Genomic DNA, 19423 nt, shown 5'->3' with positions numbered 1-19423 from the left:
TACACTGGCTCAATCACCCCTCAAAGCGAAACACAACAATACTGAGTACTGCTATTTGACGGTATAATATCTGACTAGTTGGTGGTACCTACCTACCCAGACGGGCTTGCACATAGCCCTACCACGACGTAAAGCTACTACTATTATTTCGAAAAAAATAGACTGCCCTCACTTACATAATCTAACGGGACCGCAATCCAGCATGACAAGATATCAGATCAGATCGGGTGCAGATCCAACAGCCTTGCATAGTTTAATTAATTCAATATAACTATACAATATACATTGCGTCTGTGTGTGAAATTACGCAACGTAACCCTCGGTTTCAGAGAGCTTTTCGACAAATTTTATATGATTTTTCCTCAGGGCCATCTTAATGTTATGACCTTATCGTGTTGCTCACCAAGCGTAACAAATACATGATTTTTATACTATTTGTAAATGTATTTGGTTATTTGAACAATATTGATTAAATTAATTTTGTTAATCAAAATGTTACGTCTCTTGTGTTTATTGACTCTTTAACCCCCCAAATTCGATCACGCCAATCAACTGTTTCGATAGAATAACCGTTGACTGGGTGTGGGTTGAATCTGGGTCATATTAACGGGCTAAACAAAGCTTTTCAAGTAATGAAGTTATTACATCCAACTTCCACGTGAACTGAGTAATACCAACCTTAGAAAATAATCGGTTTCTTGATTTGACAGTTTCCGTTGTTATTATATTTGTGTTTTCACGACGACTGTACGTTTGTTGTCACGTGGTCGTAACTTCACGTGCTCAAACTATTGTTTGAGTTTTCAATTAGATTTTGTATTACAATAATTGGTACGGTATTCTGATTCTGATTTAACTAAATATGAAATCAATATCGTTTTTTTTTAATCGTTTATTTTGTGTTTTCGTATCTCTGAATACGTGGTCTCCGCGCTATTGTTGTATCATTTTCTTTTATGAGGATTCACTATATTCTGTTGCGCCAGAAATCATTTTCAATTTCATCGTTTTAGTCGTTTAAATGTTTCATTGTTTGTACAACTATTCGTTTATAGATTTTTGTATTGTTTGAAACTTCTATTTATCCTTGAATTAAATAAATGTAACATTCATTTATAACAAAAGACAATTCTATATTTGTGACATCGCTTAACAAGAAAATAATATAATAGATTTAAATATCTTCGGTTGACTGAAGATCTTAGAAATGTCGCCGGCAGAACAGCTTGTCTCATATAAAACATAATAAGGTTTCATTGTTAATTGAAAACGTATTTATAAAATGGAATTCGTATTTCTAATCATAAATGAACTCGTAATCAAATAAACCGATTTTTTTTCTTATATATATAAAAGTGGCTGTTTCTGATCGAGATCGATGGCGTAATGTGTATTTTTCGTGGGGAAGGTTTTTATAAGCCCAGTAACACACACGTGACGTTTGGCTTATGTATATGTACTTAAGAAGTATTTTCTAGTATTCTATATTTATTTATTCCTATGTTTACTTTTTGCTGTAATTATAGTTTATTGCTCTATAAACATATTTCGTTCTTCAGTCGGTCTAGGAAATATATAATGACGAATATTAATGATACGAGACAATAGTATAAAACCTTATTCCTTATTCAGGATTTCAATAATTTTAAGCAATGTTAAAATTAAATTATATTGCATTGTCGACGGCAACTTGTACCATACAAACTTGTAAAAGGTTATATCAATATATGTTTGAGTTGGTATATGATGTTTAAATTATGAAAAATATACGTACATTTATATACTATATTGCAATGTATTTTTTATGTTGTATGGTAACCCAGTATTGCGGATACCCTCAATTTACCTCGGTCACGGCACGCTATCTGTGTAATCTAGCCCCAATTTCAACGTCCTAACTGATTAGTTTTCAAACCGCTGTAAGAACAGTCTCTTACTTCTAAAGAGAACATATTTATATACCAATACCAATTTCCGTATTTGTAACATCAGAAATGCCGAATTTTCATCCCTAATTTCGCCCTCTCAAGTGATGTATTTTGAAAATCTTTCTTAGTGTTTACCTATCATAAGAAATACCTGTGCAATATTTCATACCCAACGAGCGTTAACCGGATGATTTTCTTTTTTAAAAATATATACATTTGTATAATACTAGATGGAAGTGTCAGCAATAAATGTGTCTACAAATATATATAATATTCATTTAAACAATTTTGGTGTAAATAACAATTCATACACACTTCCTAGAAGTTTGGCCGAACATTTGATACGATAGTAATTCCGCTTCGAGTCGACTGACTCACGCTCCCTGTTTGCTTTGATAACTCGAGGAAAAGCTTTGAAACCCCGATTTAAATCCGCTCTCATTTAAAATAATAACGCATAACGTTTAGCTGCATCTTCACTTCTGTGAATTTTTTCGAGTTTATGAGCCGAAGATTCCTTGTCTGATAAACCATCACATAGCAAAAATAACACGTCGATGCGTTGCTATGTTGTTGCGTGAAATACAGATAAACCAACATATACACTTTTGCCATTATAATGGCATTATACATATTTAAATAAGGATAAAGCATTAAATACGAATTTATATTTATAATATTGTTATTAGAATAACTCAGACAGTCTGGAGCAATCATCTATGTACATTTTAAGTAGGTACCGTTGATGAACAATAATAATAATCGTTCACTTGGTGGAAACGCCTTGTTTAAGCCCAACTGGGTAGGTACCACCCATTAATCGTATTATAATCTATCGCCAAACAGTAATACTTAATATTGATGTGTGCCAGTTTGAAGAGTAAGTAAACCAGTGTAACAACAGGTACCAGTGACATAACATCCCAGTTCCCAAGGTTGGCGCCGTTGATGCTTAAAATGGTTAAAATTTTATCGGGTGCTAATGTATCTGGGCAGTGTTGACCACATATCATCAGCTGACCCATTTAACTGTCCGTCTACTGATGCCAATAAGAAAAAAAGCTCTTAAAGAAACGATAATATTTACAAACCAATAAAAAATATCGAATCTGCTTTTGATATGTATTTCTTGGAATAGAGAATTTATTGATGAAAGAATATAGATAACGCTAAATTTTGTTAGAAGGCATCTTGCCAAAAAATAATGTTGACTCTCCAACTGACTGCCGCAATAGTTTATCTACGTAAGTACTTCGCCTATTTGTTATCAAATTATCCCACTTATTTTCAGTTATTCTTAACTCATTTATTATTCGATGGGACTGTAAGATTAGTAAAATGCTTCCTCTGGTAACAGGCGGTTCATTTTTCGCCCAGAGGATCGGAATTGCGATTCAACGGGGAAATTGCGCTAGCATTCTCGCTGGCATTCCAAGCGATCGTGATTTGTACAGTAGTTGGTTTTAGTTTTGATTTGATATGTCCTTATTTAAATCCTCAATGTAATTGTTTTTTATGTCTCTAAAATATAGTAGTTAATACATTTTTAAACTTAATATTCAGAAGCCGTGTACTCGATGAGGTTTACTGTACTGGTATTATTCAAAGAATCACATAATTTCATTAAATATTAGTATTTTTTGGTAACCTAATATTGCACATAAGGGTAAGTGCAATGCTACATTTTACCTCGATCACGGGACGCTATCTGTGTAACTCAGTTCCAATTAAACACTGTAAAAGCAGTGTTTAACTTATAAACGGAACACTAAATTGCAATTTCTGTATTGATGAAAATTCGGCATCACAAATGCCCAATTACACACTCTTGAGTATTACGAACAGTATTTAAAACGGGATATTTACCATGTTTTTTATTTTTATTTGGTGGAGCTCGATATTTCGACATTATCTACGAATGTCTTGTTCAAGACTCTTGAATTTTTCTCTTCTTGTTGAAGACTCGTGAACAAGACATTAGTAGATAATGTCGAAATATCGAGCTCCACCAAATAAAAATAAAAAACATGGTAAATATCCCGTTTTAAATACTGTTAGTAATAAAAATAACCATGTTTATTTAAAAACTCTCGAGTGTATTAAAAAATATATTTCTTGGTGCGTAACTTCACTCCATACGGAATTCTTGTACAAAATTTCATACCCACGGGTTGTAATGGCACGACCTTTTAGAGTAGGCTGTGCGTTGTCAGCCAGTCATTTAAAATTTCATTAAGTAGATGCGTATCAATGAAAGGTGAAAAGTTAACAATTTCATTTCATTGTGTTTCAATTTAATTTCACGTCATTAATATTTATACGGTGCCTTTCGATTTAACTATTTCTCTGTATCTTTTAATTCAATAATAAAATATTTAATTATTATGATATAATGATGATATTAAATTAATGTTTACTCGCTGTCTGTCTGTCTGTCTGAACGTGACATACTCGAATACTACCGAACCGGACTTTAATGCGGTTTTTATCAATCGACGCTGTGATACATGAGGGAGTTTAGTGCAAATTGTCTGAAATATGACGTTGTTTGTTGAAGATGTCGGCAATGATCAAAAATAATCAAGTAGTGTTATATGGATTGGGATATAAACTTAATTTTAGCCGTGCGAAGCTAGGGCGGGTGGCTGGTTTAAATATTCATTGCGAACTGTTAGGAATCAACAACAAATCTATAATTTTATATAATTAATCGGTTAAAAAATTGACTCTTTATTAAATTGAATGACCGATAAACATGTCGAATAAGCTATCCATGTCAATCTTTCCTTTTAATTCCATATTGCACAATATATTACCCTGAAGTGTTTAGTTTTATTTATTTTATTTGTAAAATCACATTTACATTATACATACAAAGCATTTGCAAATTAATTAACACGACAATAACAAAATATTTCATATGCATGTCAATTACAAGTGTACATAACATTAGGTACTAGATTCATAAATAAAAATGTTAAATATATTTTTTACAAAATATGTAAATGAAATTATAAACTAATATTATTGTCATGATAGAAATCATGCACGTGGTGGATGAGAATCTTCAAGAATCATCCAATATCAACCCGCATTGGAGCAGCGTGGCGGAGTAAAATCTAAACCTTCTTCTCAAATAGGATAGGAGGCCTTTGCCCAGCAGTGGGTTATTAACAGGCTGTTAATTTACTTTTATTTCAATAATTTAGGCAAGCATTTCGATCTGAAAATGCATATATATTTTAAATCGATACTAATTTTATGAATTTTACAGTAACTTAGTTTGTCTGTTGCTCTTTCACTGTCAAATCATTAAATTGAATTTTAAGATCTCCTTCCTTAAAGGCCGACAACGCACCTGCAAGCCCCCCGGTGTTGCAGATGTCCATTGGCGGTGGAAGTCACTTTCCATCAGGTGAGCCTCCTGCTCGTGTGCCACCTATCACATAAAAAACTAAATAATAAGAATTTTGGTCTCAAACAAGGTCGAAACCCAAGGAAAGAAATAAGCCACTTTTTTGCCTCACACCTGACGACCAAACCCTAAAACGCGAGTGATGCTGCGAGCAACAACTATATATATATATAAGTAGTTGTTGCTCGCAGCATATATATGTATATATATATGTATCATAAACAAACTTTAAAATTGGTTAATAAGTAAAATGAAAGGGTAGAGAACAGGCATTAGAATATATTAATAAATACAGATATAAAGAGATACAGATCAGATAACCTCTTATGAAATAGATGATAAATTCGACCTGAGGTAACAGCAACAAAAATGTTTTTTATAATCTAAAAATTTATTTTCCTTTAAGACATATAAAATATCTTGTTATGTGTGTGTAGTTTTTAATGTTATTAAAATCTTCTTAGTAACAGTAGTATCTTGTTCGTGTTAATAAGACGATTTGTTTATTTTTTATTTTATCACCTCAACAATTGTTGTATAATGACGGTTTAATTCGTTAACGCGTTTTTTTGTCCTTCACAAGGACATCAATCGTTAGCGTTTATTTAATTACTACCATTAACAGAAGAACGATAAATATCATACAAATTATGTCTTAAGCATTTTACACATAAACAGTTAGAAACGATAACCAAATACTGTATATATCATAATTTATGAATAAGATTACAATTTGTACGTACTTATTCTATGAGCCTGTGTCTCAGACGCTACTCTCTGATAGATGACGTTAAACATACGAATATAAAGTAACATCCTAATAAGTATGTAGTAACATCTTAATATAAGCAAAGTAGTCTGTTGCCGGGAGAACTGTGTGATATATGATAACAAAAGAGTTGTGATAAAACAGTGCTTCCTGGTTTTATCCTTGTTTATAGTACTTTACATCCCCTCGATTTTATTGTACCTTATAATTAATTAATATTGTATGCAATTAAAATATTTAATTCTTTAATATATTTTAAGGCCACGTGGTATGATAAAATAATTGAAACAGAAACGTAACAAAATTAAAATACACTTTATTCAAGTAGGCTTTTACAAGCACTTTTGAATCGTCATTTAACAAACTGTAATAAGTGAAGCTACCACCGGTTCGGAATGTAGATTCTACCGAGAAGAACCGCCAAGAAACTCAGTAGTTACTCTTTTTCAACGTTTAAAAATACAGGCATGTTAGTTAAATACAATTATATATGTATGTAATATGTACTAAGTATTGCTGCTTGTTGGTAGAATATTCGTGATGGATGTAAATAACATTAAAACTTTTTTTAATAAGTGGGCTACCTAACGCATTTTTATTTATATTATAACATTATAAGTTCGAACCGAGATGGCCCAGTGGTTAGAACGCGTGCATCTTAACCGATGATTTCGGGTTCAAACCCAAGCAAGCACCACTGAATTTTCATGTGCTTAATTCGTGTTTATAATTCATCTCGTGCTCGACGGTGAAGGAAAACATCGTGAGGAAACGTGCATGTGTCTAATTTCAACGAAATTCTGCCACATGTGTATTCCACCAACCCGCATTGGAGCAGCGTGGTGGAATATGCTGAAACCTTCTCCTCACAGGGAGAGGAAGCCTTAGCCCAGCAGTGGGAAATTTAAGGCTGCTAATGTAATGTAAAATGTATTATAAGTTCATACATTTACATACTACAACTTATACGATAGTCTGAAATTACTATGCGACCTCTATGATAGTTTAGACCGTCGTCGGTGCTTAAAACAAAAGGTGTCATTTTCTACTGATGACAGAAATCAATGCTTATGATTGAATAATTATATTAATATTGCTATAAATTACAGTAAATTAATTTAATCTTAGTAATTACCTGAAGACAGATGAGCCGATGGTTACCGGTTTGCAAAAGTGAGCGCGAATTGATATTCGTTTATAGACAAATAATGTTTGTAAACTATGTATATATATATATAAAAAATAAGAACAGTTCGTGTAATTGTTGCTTCGTTTAATAATTAGACTGCAAGGATCTTACTGCATTGATACGGAAAGTGTGAGTTCATTGGGACCATTTAGTGATGACCGTAAGCAAAAATTGAGCGGCGTTAACTGGATTGTGTGTAGAAGTTTTTACAACCACACCGTGCGACTTCCAAACTTCACGTCACGTTTACCATAATTCGTCATTGTCTCAGGACCGTAACAATATTCTGTGTTGTTTTATTTTAAATATTTAGTGACGTCCGTAAGCGAAAATTTGACGATTCAAACTCGTTTGCGTGTAAATCGCCCTCGGTAGGTACTTTTACAATAAACACCATGTAATTCTAAACTTTTTAACACGGCTTACATTACTATGATTCGTTGAAGACAAGAGTACGTAACAAAACAAAGATTTTCCGAGTGTTTGAGTAATGGTAATAGAATTATAGAAATGAAATAAAGCTAATTCACACTTACTCGTTTTTCCACGCGACACACACAAGCTTTCGCGCGTTCGCTTATTTTGCCGTGAATCTTTAATTAATTTGCTTACTAACTCCTTGTCCAAGTCCAATGCTCTTTCGATGACGAATTACGATCGGTTTAGTTGTGATGAGGCAACGGACAGATTGAGTTACTTTCTCACTTTTAGTATTACTATAGATAAAAAGTTAGTTACCGCCCGCGGCTTTGACTGGCAGTGAAGGCGTTTTCAATAGTTTTATGTTTTTTTGAACGCAATTATTTGTTTTGATTTGATTGACCGATTGACTAGTGTATATATTATGATAAAGTTATACATCTGATGAAGCTCATATCAGATGTTATGCTCCGCTTCATTTAATCTTACAACCGGAACTACAAAAAGTGTTGCTGTATTGACCTTAAGTGTCTTGCGATAAAAAAGAGTTTGGTGAAGGTTTTTTATAATGATCATTATATAGTATTAAGTTTTTTTTCTTTGTCATTAGATGGGAGCAGGTGCGAACGGGCCTGGTGGTCGGCGAGCGCTTGAGCTAATCCTAAGCGGCGGTCTCAAGTCCTTAGCGAGACCTGCAAAGCCTGTTAGGAGAGCTGCTTCCAGAGACTCAGTGTTGTCGCAACCGCAACCACTGTTAGAAGGTAAAATCTAAATTATGTGAATTTAAAGACGGTAATCTGAAGATACCAGCTAACTTCTGACGTTTTATATTTAAGTGACTGCTGACGCCGCAGACTTCCCCCCCAGGAGTGGGGGCTGCACTTTTATCACATAAATATTGAAATTCAAATTAAGTTTTTATTATTTATGATGATGATGACTAACTGAAAAAGCCGATTTTGAGCTCATGTCTGCGAATCTCGGAACGGCCATTTTATTGTGTTTTCTTGAAACTTATTGTATTGTTTAGTTTAAACATGTTATTTGTGCATTTCTTTAATTAAAGTTGAATTCATTTCTTAAGAGTAAGTAGTTTTGATCGTTGATGATGATAAATGTGATTTCCAGATATAAAAAGATAGTAATAAATTATTGTCCGAACTTTGATCTTCGATGATGCAAGATTTATTGTACCGCAATACTTTGTGTTAGATGAATAACCTTGTTTTTTTGTTTCTGTACAAATACTCATATTGATTAAAAAAAAAACTATTTTATGGAACTTGACCTATGCTCACTTTTATACGCCTGTACACAACGCTTCTCGACGAAGACCTCCTTTCCTGTCAGAAAGATTTGAAGGGTTGATGTTTTGTTTTTTAATTTTAAATAAATATTAAATAGCTAAATAAAGTTAATAAAATGGTTTGTGTTCAAATCACGTATCGAGAAACTGGTTTGTACATTAATATTACAAAACAATAAAATATGACCGTTGACTGCTTTCTCTTTTTTGCTTTTAACTTTCCAAAAGCAATTGAATTTTCATACGTTGATACATTACGAGTTTATAAGTCCAAGTAAATAACGCTGTATGGTTATAATATTGTATTTTTATTGACATTTTTTTATAATTTTTGATAGGGCTTTGTGCTAGGCCGTCTTGGTAGGCACCACCCACTCATCAGATATTCTACTGCCAAACACCAGTACACAGTTATGTTGTGTTGCGGTTTGTGGCACATTGGCGGTGTAAGGAATGGTCAATATTTCTTACTGTGCCATTGTCTATGGGCGGTCGTCACCGCTTACCATCAGGTGGCCCATTTGCTCAGCCTACCTATATCATAAAAAAATATTATAATCAGTTAATTATTCCAACAGCAAACAAGATAGATTTGTATTGTCGTGTTTCCGTATCAAGCATGAGTGAGTAGTACTGACAAGTGACACTAATTATATAGCAAATTAGTTCCCGTGATTAGAGTACGGCGTGTTGAGCACGTAAGGAGTGTTTTAAATGGTCATGGGAGATAGTGACCAGTTAACGGGTGAATCATTTGTCCACGTGTGGATATTTTTAGAAGTAGGCGTAGGTCAAGTTCGATAGTAATAATCTTTGTTGTAATTTAAAATATTTAACAATTTTTGTCCATCAGGTCTCAGGAAATGCTCGACAGTGCTCGCCCTGACGGACAGGGAGAAAGTTCCAGAACCGATCAGGGCTCACAACCGACTGCGCGCACCTTCAGTCTGCTCTCGATGCTCTTCGTTACTGTCCCTCGCTGGCGCAGGGGGGTCCAGGTTAGTTGTATTATCAGTATCTACGAGTATAAACCATAATATACTTTATACAAGTAATATTGAGTGAAGCAACCACCGATTTGGAATGTAGATTGTATCGAGGAGAACCGGAGATACAATTATGAATGTTTATATAATATATCCTGCCTGGAAGTCAACAAGTATTGAATAATATGATTTTTTTTTATTCAGGTAGTTTTTACAAACGATTTGAATTTATGAAATTAGCATTTCATTGACAGAAGAGTTTGTTGAATATTTGAGCGGAAAAGTGGTGGAAAAATGTAGTTATTCTTGATTTGTGTTGTATGTTAATTTTAACCTTTTGACATTTAATAATCTCATTAATAGACGAAGTTAGAAGCACTCGCCGATACAAATACTATAATTAGTCATTAAACAATTAAAACCGGCTACGATTTGAATATGAAACGATAACTTTTAAATATTTGTTTGACTTGGCAATTTTTTATATGATCGACAAACGTGTTTCCTCTCATATTTGAAGTACGCGTAAACTCGGTTCTGTCGCTAACTCGTGTAAAGGCCAATGGGCCATGTGCGAAGGATGCGCTGCCATGAATAATTTCCATTTCGGCATATAAATGTTTTTTTTTATCTTTATTTTATATTAATTTTTTTTTATACACAAATATTCTTATATTTACGTTATCTATTTTCGCTTATTTAAATTATGTTTACCTATATTATACATAATTTTGGCTAGTTCTGAAGTAGGATTACTCTTATCAAAATATTCCAAGTTCTTTGAAATTTATCTTTTATAATATAAAAACAATCTGAATAGAAAGGTAACACATTAATTATTTCTCCATCAGTGCAGGCCTGTTTGGCAAACTGATCGACCTTCTCGTTACCAATAATTCCAATATGAGAAGGAATCCACTGCAAAAACACCAAATTTTTCGAAGGACTTCATTTTTAGAATTAGTTCAATAATGGTATTGGCTATCGGTGTTCGTCGAAAAGTCGAGCTGTAATGAGTCAAATGTTGTAATGAACTTTTTGAATCCGTGAGGATAATATTTTTTTTAAAATTAATTGTCTCAATATAACATAACACTTCAGCCAAAGCAATATGTTCTGCGTACATTATCGAAATTTTGTAATTATTTTTAAATCTTATATTGGTTTCTGCTTGGGGATCATAAAAGGCAATTCTCGTTTCATTCTCATCTATAGATGCATTAGTAAATAATTTAAAAATTATATGAGCGTTTTGCTTTATTTATGTGAGGTATATCTATCTTAATATGTGGATCTAAGTCAATTTTTGAAGGCCAAATATTGAGATTAAACATTTCTAATTGAACGCTTCTATGAACTGGTGTTTTTTGAATTGTATTAAATAATATAATTAATAAAGGCTTTTTCCTTCTGTTCCAATACGATTTTTCGAATTGAGGTGCATGGTCATTAAGTAACGAAATAATACTATTGTTTTCTAAGGATTTTGCTTTTAACAAATATTTTCTAAAGTAACATTATCTATTCGAAGGTTAATAGATTGGCTAATGTGAGCTCTACTAAACACGCATATTTTACTTTTAGAAGCAGAAATTCTTAAACCTAATTCATCAAGCATTACAGTAAAAATGTTCAAAGCTGATTGTAAATCACTGGCGGCGATAGTCAAGTTCTTATGTGATGTATACAAAACAAGATCATCCGCATATTGCGAGATAAAAACATTTTTGATAAATTGGCATATGTGAGCTGTCAATGCTGCAATATTAAATAGTAAAGGCGATAAAGGATCTCCTTGAGCTAAGCCCTGACTACAACATCTAGTCATCGATACTGTACCTAAATTAATATTTAGAGATCTATAATTAAGAAAATTCCATAAATAATTACAAATTTTTGATCCAATCCCATAATTGTCCATTAAAATCAAAAGTTTAGATATATCTATGTTATTATATGCTCCATTAATGTCAATGAAACAAAAAGAGGTAGACTTGCCTAGTCCAAATCCGTTTTGTATACATAGAACTAGTTTGCTTAAATCGTCTAGACAAGAGCGAAGCTTTTCTGAAACCCGTCGTGTCCTCAAAGAAGATATTTGATCTTTCAAAATACCATTCAAGTCTTTTGTTTAGGATTGAATGAAAAACCTTACATACACAGGACATTAAAGATATTGGTCTTAAAGATGATATTGAGTGAGGATCACGTCCAGGTTTCAGAAAAGGGATAATAGCAATTTCTCGCCATTGCCTTGGAACTATTCCATATTTGAGAATTACGTTCAAAAGAGTCAAAAGCCAGTCTTTACCACATTCAGGTAAGTTTTTTATCATTGAAAATGAAATCATATATATCCCCGGAGCCGTATCTTTAGATTTGATGGATACTTCTAATTCCTTTCTAGAAATTGATGATTCTAAAAGGTAGTTATTAGAGCTAAAAGTAGGACAATTATTTACAACATAATCAGGAGCAAGAGTTTGAAGGAGATCCCTTGCGCTATCACCACCTATACAAGATTGTTTGGAATATCGTCCTCTTATCCATTTCATTTGAAACCACATTTCATTTACTGAAGACACTTCACATGTACTATTATAGCAATGGCAATATACCATTACAAAACTTTTGCCATGATTTTCACTTCGACTGACGTAATATTTTTTGAGCTTCACTTATTTTAGTTTATAAAATACCAAGGTTATTTGGCGTTGGGTTATCTCTAAATGCTACAAGTGCTAATCGACGTTCAGCTATGGATTTCGAAACAATCATATTCCAAAATGGTTTAGGTTTAAAGGCATTACTAGGGATTAAGCTAATTTTAATAAAAGGAATATACTTATCAGCAACACGGTTTATACAATCAAGAAACATATCGTAACCTAATTGCGCAGTAACGGGAAAGGTCATATCACGTAGTGACGAACCAATTTCAGAACGATATGAATCCCATTTGGCTAACTTAAAGTTCCTCTTTTTTATAAAATGATTAGGAGATACGTTATAATTTAGAGTTATTTTAATTATTAGATGATCACTTCCTAGGGACTCGTTTGTAACCGACCATTCACAATTTAAGACAATATCCGATGACACCAAAGATAGATCAGGAGAGGATTTTTGCAAACTATTATTAACCAATTTAACACGGGTTGGTACGCTACTATTATTGAGGATTACATAACTACTATCTACAATTGAATTAAAAATCTGGATTCCCCTTCTATCTGTTCTATTAGACCATTAACCTCACCTAATATTAACGATTTTTGCGTACTGCTTGAAAAAAAATCATCTCAATTATTTTGCAAGGTTCGTGCGGACGGTGGACAATATATAGCATAAATACTTTCAAGATTATTGCAATTATGAATTTTGACATGTAAAACTTCAATATTTGAGTTTGGTATATTAATTTGGCAAACCTCCGTTCTAACCGAATAATGAGTTATAATAGCGACACCTCCATAACCGTCAGATCTATCAAGACGATATATGTTATAACCAGATATCATCAGTCTCATTCAGTCGAGTTTTACTAATCACTGCAATATGATTTTTTTCATGAATTAATAAAATCTCAGTCTCTTAGTTTAGGTTTAAAACTTTGTGCATTCCACTGCATAATATTAAGTTTAATATAGTTTCTAGACGATAAACTATCCATATAAAGATTCAAATATATTTTTAAATATTGGTAACTCTAAAACTTTGGTCTTGCATAAAGAAATTAGCCACTCCCATATAATTGTTAAAGCCTCTATAATTTTCTCCTTTAGAGATATTCTTCGTATAAATATAATGTTTTTCAGTTTTTCTACGAGTTGTTTAAAAGGTATATGACTACTACTATTATTTTTTCTTTCCTTTGGACATTTTGGTGTTGCCTCTATATTAGTTTCCGAATCCGAATTTGTTGACATGTCCCAGTCCACAGTGATTTGTGACTGAATGTTCTTTTCTTGCATTATGTTTTTCTTATATATTTTTTTACTTTTCTTTTGACTATCTTCACAATTTAATTTTTTGGCTGACTTTACTATTTCTGAAAACCTTTGTGTTTCACTCGGGATTGTGATTGGCTCTTGATATTTACTAAGTGCAGGGAAGTTCTCATTTATGTCCAGATTATTTTCTTTATCTGGTTGAGGAGATGGGGGAACATACATCATAGTCGCTTTTCTGAAAGTACAGTTAAACTGTCATTAACTGTCTAATTCGTTTGTCTTTAAGGAATGTCGGACATGTTCGTACTAACGACATATGTTGTCGACCACAGTTAATGCTTTTAAATTGGTTTATTTCGCAATTGCTGTGATTCTTTGTGCACTTGGGGCATATCATAATTTTTGAAGGACAATATTTATGGGTGTCGCCAAATCTCCAACATTTGGAACATTGAGTCACCGGAAATATGTATGGTTCAACCTTTACCTTTAAGCCATATATGAAAATATGTGATGGTAAGGAGGAGCCTTTAAAACAAAGGCGAATTGTCTCGCTTTCAGTCCAACCAGGAGTTTGCATCATTTCTACGAAATAATCTTTTAACCGATGCTATCTCTAAATCCGTCGCAATGCTCTCTTGTACATCTTTTTCGGACAGATCTAAGTCAATATTTCTGATAATTCCAAAAGAAAATCCAACTTCACTTGTTTTGTAACATTTCCAACCTTTTTCCTGAAGCGCTGTAGAAGTCAACAATTTATCTGCATCGCTTTCTTCATCAAATAAAACAAAAATTTTATAAAGTGTTGCATATTTAACTCTTGTTATATTTGATATATATTGTTCTTTTAAGAACCTCGCTAGTTCTATCTGCTTAGGATTTTTTTCTTTACTAGTATTACAAACTTCTATTTTACTATCTATTTCTTCTGTACTTTTTTCTGATTCAATTCTACGATACCTTCTGTTGCTATTTCTAGACACTAACGTCCAAATTTCTCCATCATCCTCATCACGATACCTTTTTTATGTATGTAGGTTAGTATTTTCTTCGGCTCCATCACCTAGAAATAATTCTTCATTTTCATTATATTGTTCTACTTCACTTTTATTCTCCATGCTATCTTGCACGGGCGACGTGCTATTTGCGATATTATTCATAATAAGTATAAATCATAATATTCATTACGCGGTCTATTCACAAGAATGCACGATAGTGCAGAATGCACACGGCTAGCGATCAAACCGGTTTCTTATCTCAACGCTTAGTCATATAAATGTTATTATATATATATTAAAAAAAAAATGTTGGTATTACTGTTTACGATTAATAGTCTCCGGTACTGTTTGACCTATCATCGATTACCTTTGGCACATATGTGAATGTATTTTTGATTGAGGTTTTTTAGTCTAATTTATTTTGTTGTAACTCGTCTCTTGATGGCGTAACAGCTAATCAACCCATATAACGTTGAACCCATTAGATCCTTTAGATGGATTTTGGTCACGGTGTCAGTTATAGCGGCTACTCTCAAAGGAGACCAGTCAACAGGAGGAGAAATATTGCTCGAGTATTTATGCACACACTCGAGCAATATTTCTATACAGGTGCACTCTTATTCCTCATCACAATCTAAAGAGACGGCAATCTGTCACGAACGGAAAGCGTTCAGGCGCAAGACTATTAGCTTTACGTGCTTGCCGAGACATGACAGCGTTAAAAATAGCTAGTTAGCTGCTGGCTGCTAGCTTTCAAATTTTGGATTGCTACTGAGAATAACCCAATAACATTTTATTGACCCGATCCGGCTTTGACCTCAAGACCTTGAGATATCTTCTCTCTCAGTAGCCTTATGAGCTAGCCACTAAACCAAGGAGGCAGTTATATACATAGGTAAATACTTCTATTATACTGATATAAATAATACTCTGGCAACGTCTGCCGGGTTGTGCTAGTTAAGAATACATCTTAATAAGTTACAATCAGGGTCATCGTATGTGTGAACTTGACGACTTGGTGGTAGGGCTTTGTGCGTGCCCGTCTGAGTATGTACCACCCACTCATCAGATATTCTACCGCCAAATAACAGTACTCTGTATTGTTTTGTTCCGGTGAGAAGTGTGAGTGAGCCAGTGTAATCACAGGCACAAGGGACATAAAATCTTAGTTCCCAAGGGTGGTGGCGCATAGATGATGTAAGGAATGGTTAATATTTCTTACAGCGCCTTTGTCTATGGTGGTGACCACTTACCATCAGGTGGCCCATATGCTCGTCCGCCAAAAACGCCATAAAAAAAAATTTTTGGTGTCAAATGATATCCTAACGACGAAATTAAGTGGCTTCTTAGGACATTTATACAACAGAATATTCTTAATGATACAAAGTCGTTTTCTTATGCATTTAATGAATATTATTCGAGAATTGTTCCGAGAATCAATTTCGTATGTGTGTTTATCGTTATTGTTCCAAGAAATGTTTTCTTTTTAATTCAATTTTGTCATTATGATGATACTCGTCTACCTGGCTACTTTAAAATAAGGTCTTCATACAACGTTCATGTTGATAAATATAAGAATTAAAGTATTTTTGGAGCTAGAAATCTTCGCAGAAAGTTTCACAATCGAACGAATGGTTTCGAAATTTTTCTTTTTATTCGTAATGAATTTTCTTTGTACATATTGGATTTCAAGACTGATTGTTATTGTTATAATATTAATACGATGGAAGCCCTATCTGTAATTTGCGTTGAATCATTTAGTGTCTTGCAATTATATTGTATTAGCTGTACCCGCGGTTTCGTGAGATCGAGAGATAATAGCACTTCGTATCATACATCATATGCTGGCAACGTTATTTATATCCCTCACGAAGGTTTTATTGATAATAATAACATTTTGATTTTTGAGCAGAGATGGCCCAGTGGTTAGAACGCGTGCATCTAAACCGATGATTGCGGGTTCAAACCCAGGCAAGCACCGCTGAATTTTCATGTGCTTAATTTGTGTTTATAATTCATCTCGCGCTCGGCGGTGAAGGAAAATATCGTGAGGAAACCAGCATGTTTCTAATTTCAACGAAATTCTGCCACATGTGTATCCACCAACCCGCATTGGAGCAGCGTGGTGGAATGTGCTCCAAACCTTCTCCTCAAAGGGAGAGGAGTCCTTAGCCCAGCAGTGGGTAATTTACAGGCTTTTAATGTAATGTAAAAAATAACATTTTATCAAAATTCAGAATATTTAAGCCTGCTGTGAATCGTGCTGTGATATCGATATCTTTGTAATTACTAGTTTGAATATTTTATGTCAAAAATTAGTTTTCCTCAACTACACATCTATTAAAAAAGTAAACGGTGTTTATAAATGAATAATCGTCGTTGTTAGTTTTATAATATATATGTGTATATCGTATCTCGGTTTTCTTATGTATTAACGCAGTCGATTATATAATGTTTTGTTTGTTCATCTCTCCCCACTCCACTCCATTACTCGGCTCGTGGAAGCTTCTGTTCTGGTTTCTTTGTTTGAACAATATTGTTTATATTACTAAAGTATCTTTACAACAATACTTAATGCGTAGGTACATCCTGTATTCGTGAAAATGTTGAATGAGTTTTTCGATATATTTATATATAGAAATTCGTATGACGTAGGTATTTTGAAAATAGAATCACGGAATAATGTTTATGATATAGTTTTAAAGGCATAGAATTGATAAATGTCGAATGTCTCACCGATAGAAAAATCGAGAGGGATTTTTAATCTTAAGAAGCAATTTTGGAGCACAGTGTGGTTTGGTAAATGCTTTTACAGTATACGAATGGCGGAAAGTGGGTTTGCTCGCGATGTTTACCTTCACCTCCGTGCACGAGATAAATTAAAAACAAAATCAAGTACATAAAAAAAACTTATTTACTTTTTGAACGAAGCTTCAAATATCAACGGTATAGTAATTCTAGACATACTTGTTACCGCACCTAAAAGTAAACGCAAAAAAAAAAAAAACGCTTATGAGTAATGACATATTTCATGCTCTCAATAAAATTGATTGAATGAAGGCTGTGATTGAGTTGATATTTATTATTTATTTATGTTCATATATCATAGTAACATTTTTGTGTTATATAATTTACTATAAATGTATGTTCTTTTTCTTTTATTTTTTTTTTTTATGTTTTATTAATGTTTTCTATTTTATACAACAATATTTAATAATACAATGTATTTCTAAAATGAATATTGTGTAATATAATTTGTAAAAGGGTTACTTGTCGGGTGCTCTCGGTGCGGTATATCGAATTTAAATACTGTCATCATCGTCCTTATAAATTATTGAAACGGTGACCTCGATGTTAAACATATTATTATTTAAAATTTCGATACTAAAACGATATTTTTATATTGTCGTTTCACGGCACGAGTATTAAAGCAATAAGATCACGCATAACCGTTCCTGGCACAAGCGAGTCTCTATCGACTTACCGGAAGTACGTCGTTACTTTTGATTTATATATTACCTTTTATTTACTTATACGATCCGTCACTAGATACGTTTTATATGAAGTCATTAAATCATTATGTTCTTTTAGAAACATGTACTAAATTGTTTTATAGATGAATTAAATTATTGATGTTTTTTTTTTTCGTGCATTTCTTGAGTCGATAATACTCAATAACTTTAAAATACACAATACAGTTTGTATTTTTGATTTCCGATCTGAAGGGTGAGTGAAATATTGTAATTGCCGGCCCGTTTAAGGAATGGTTATATGGTGCCAATGCCCACGGCCGGTGGTGGCCATTTATCATCAGGTGGCACATTGCCCGTTCGCTTGCGTATAATATAAAAAAAGTATATCTGTGTCCCGATTTAAAGCGCAACTATAAGGGCTATTGCAGGCACGAGGGACACGACCTCTCAAATCCGTGGATTAAACCGCAATTGATCACTTACTGCTAGGCTTGTTATTAAACAAAACCTACCTCGAGTAAAAAAAAAGAAAAAATAAATTAATACAATGTGACTTATTTCGTTTTTGTATTTATTAATATACGAAGCTCCACCCCGATTTTATCCCTATATATACATTGCCCTTTTTCACGCCCTTAAAGGATGATTTCTGTGACAAAAACTAACCTATATCTTTTCCCCGGACTCAACCTATCTCAATACCGAATTTTATCTAAATCCGCATAGCGGCTTAAGCGTGACGTAATAACAGCAGAGTAACTGTCACTTTTATAATATTAATAAAGATATAAATACAGTAATATATAATTTTGTTAAATAATACATTTATAACTATATATATGCTTATTATATTATCTTGTCGTTTGACACAAAAAGTTTATAATTTAAATATATTTTATATTTAAGTTATGCTCATCAAGTTACTTTAGATTAAATAATTACGAATTTTATAAAGATTAATTTACAAGTGTCAATGATCGTTT

General features: G+C 33.1%; 1 protein-coding gene across 2 annotated transcripts in view; it reads left to right on the top strand.

Moving 5' to 3' along the window:
- Nucleotides 1-19423, top strand: part of LOC113395501 (probable E3 ubiquitin-protein ligase RNF144A) — a 135200-nt gene that overhangs the window by 40914 nt on the left and 74863 nt on the right. For both annotated transcript variants that reach the window (XM_026633091.2, XM_064217346.1), the window contains 2 exons: nt 8332-8482; nt 9881-10025. In XM_026633091.2, the coding sequence (XP_026488876.1) occupies nt 8332-8482; nt 9881-10025 (296 nt within the window). The remainder of the gene's footprint in view (nt 1-8331; nt 8483-9880; nt 10026-19423) is intronic.

This window comes from Vanessa tameamea, chromosome 16 (assembly GCF_037043105.1).
Source record: "Vanessa tameamea isolate UH-Manoa-2023 chromosome 16, ilVanTame1 primary haplotype, whole genome shotgun sequence".
In the NCBI taxonomy this organism is placed as follows: Eukaryota; Metazoa; Arthropoda; class Insecta; order Lepidoptera; family Nymphalidae; genus Vanessa; species Vanessa tameamea.
The sequence above is the reverse complement of the archived record's forward strand: the minus strand, read 5'-3'. Positions and strand labels throughout refer to the sequence as shown.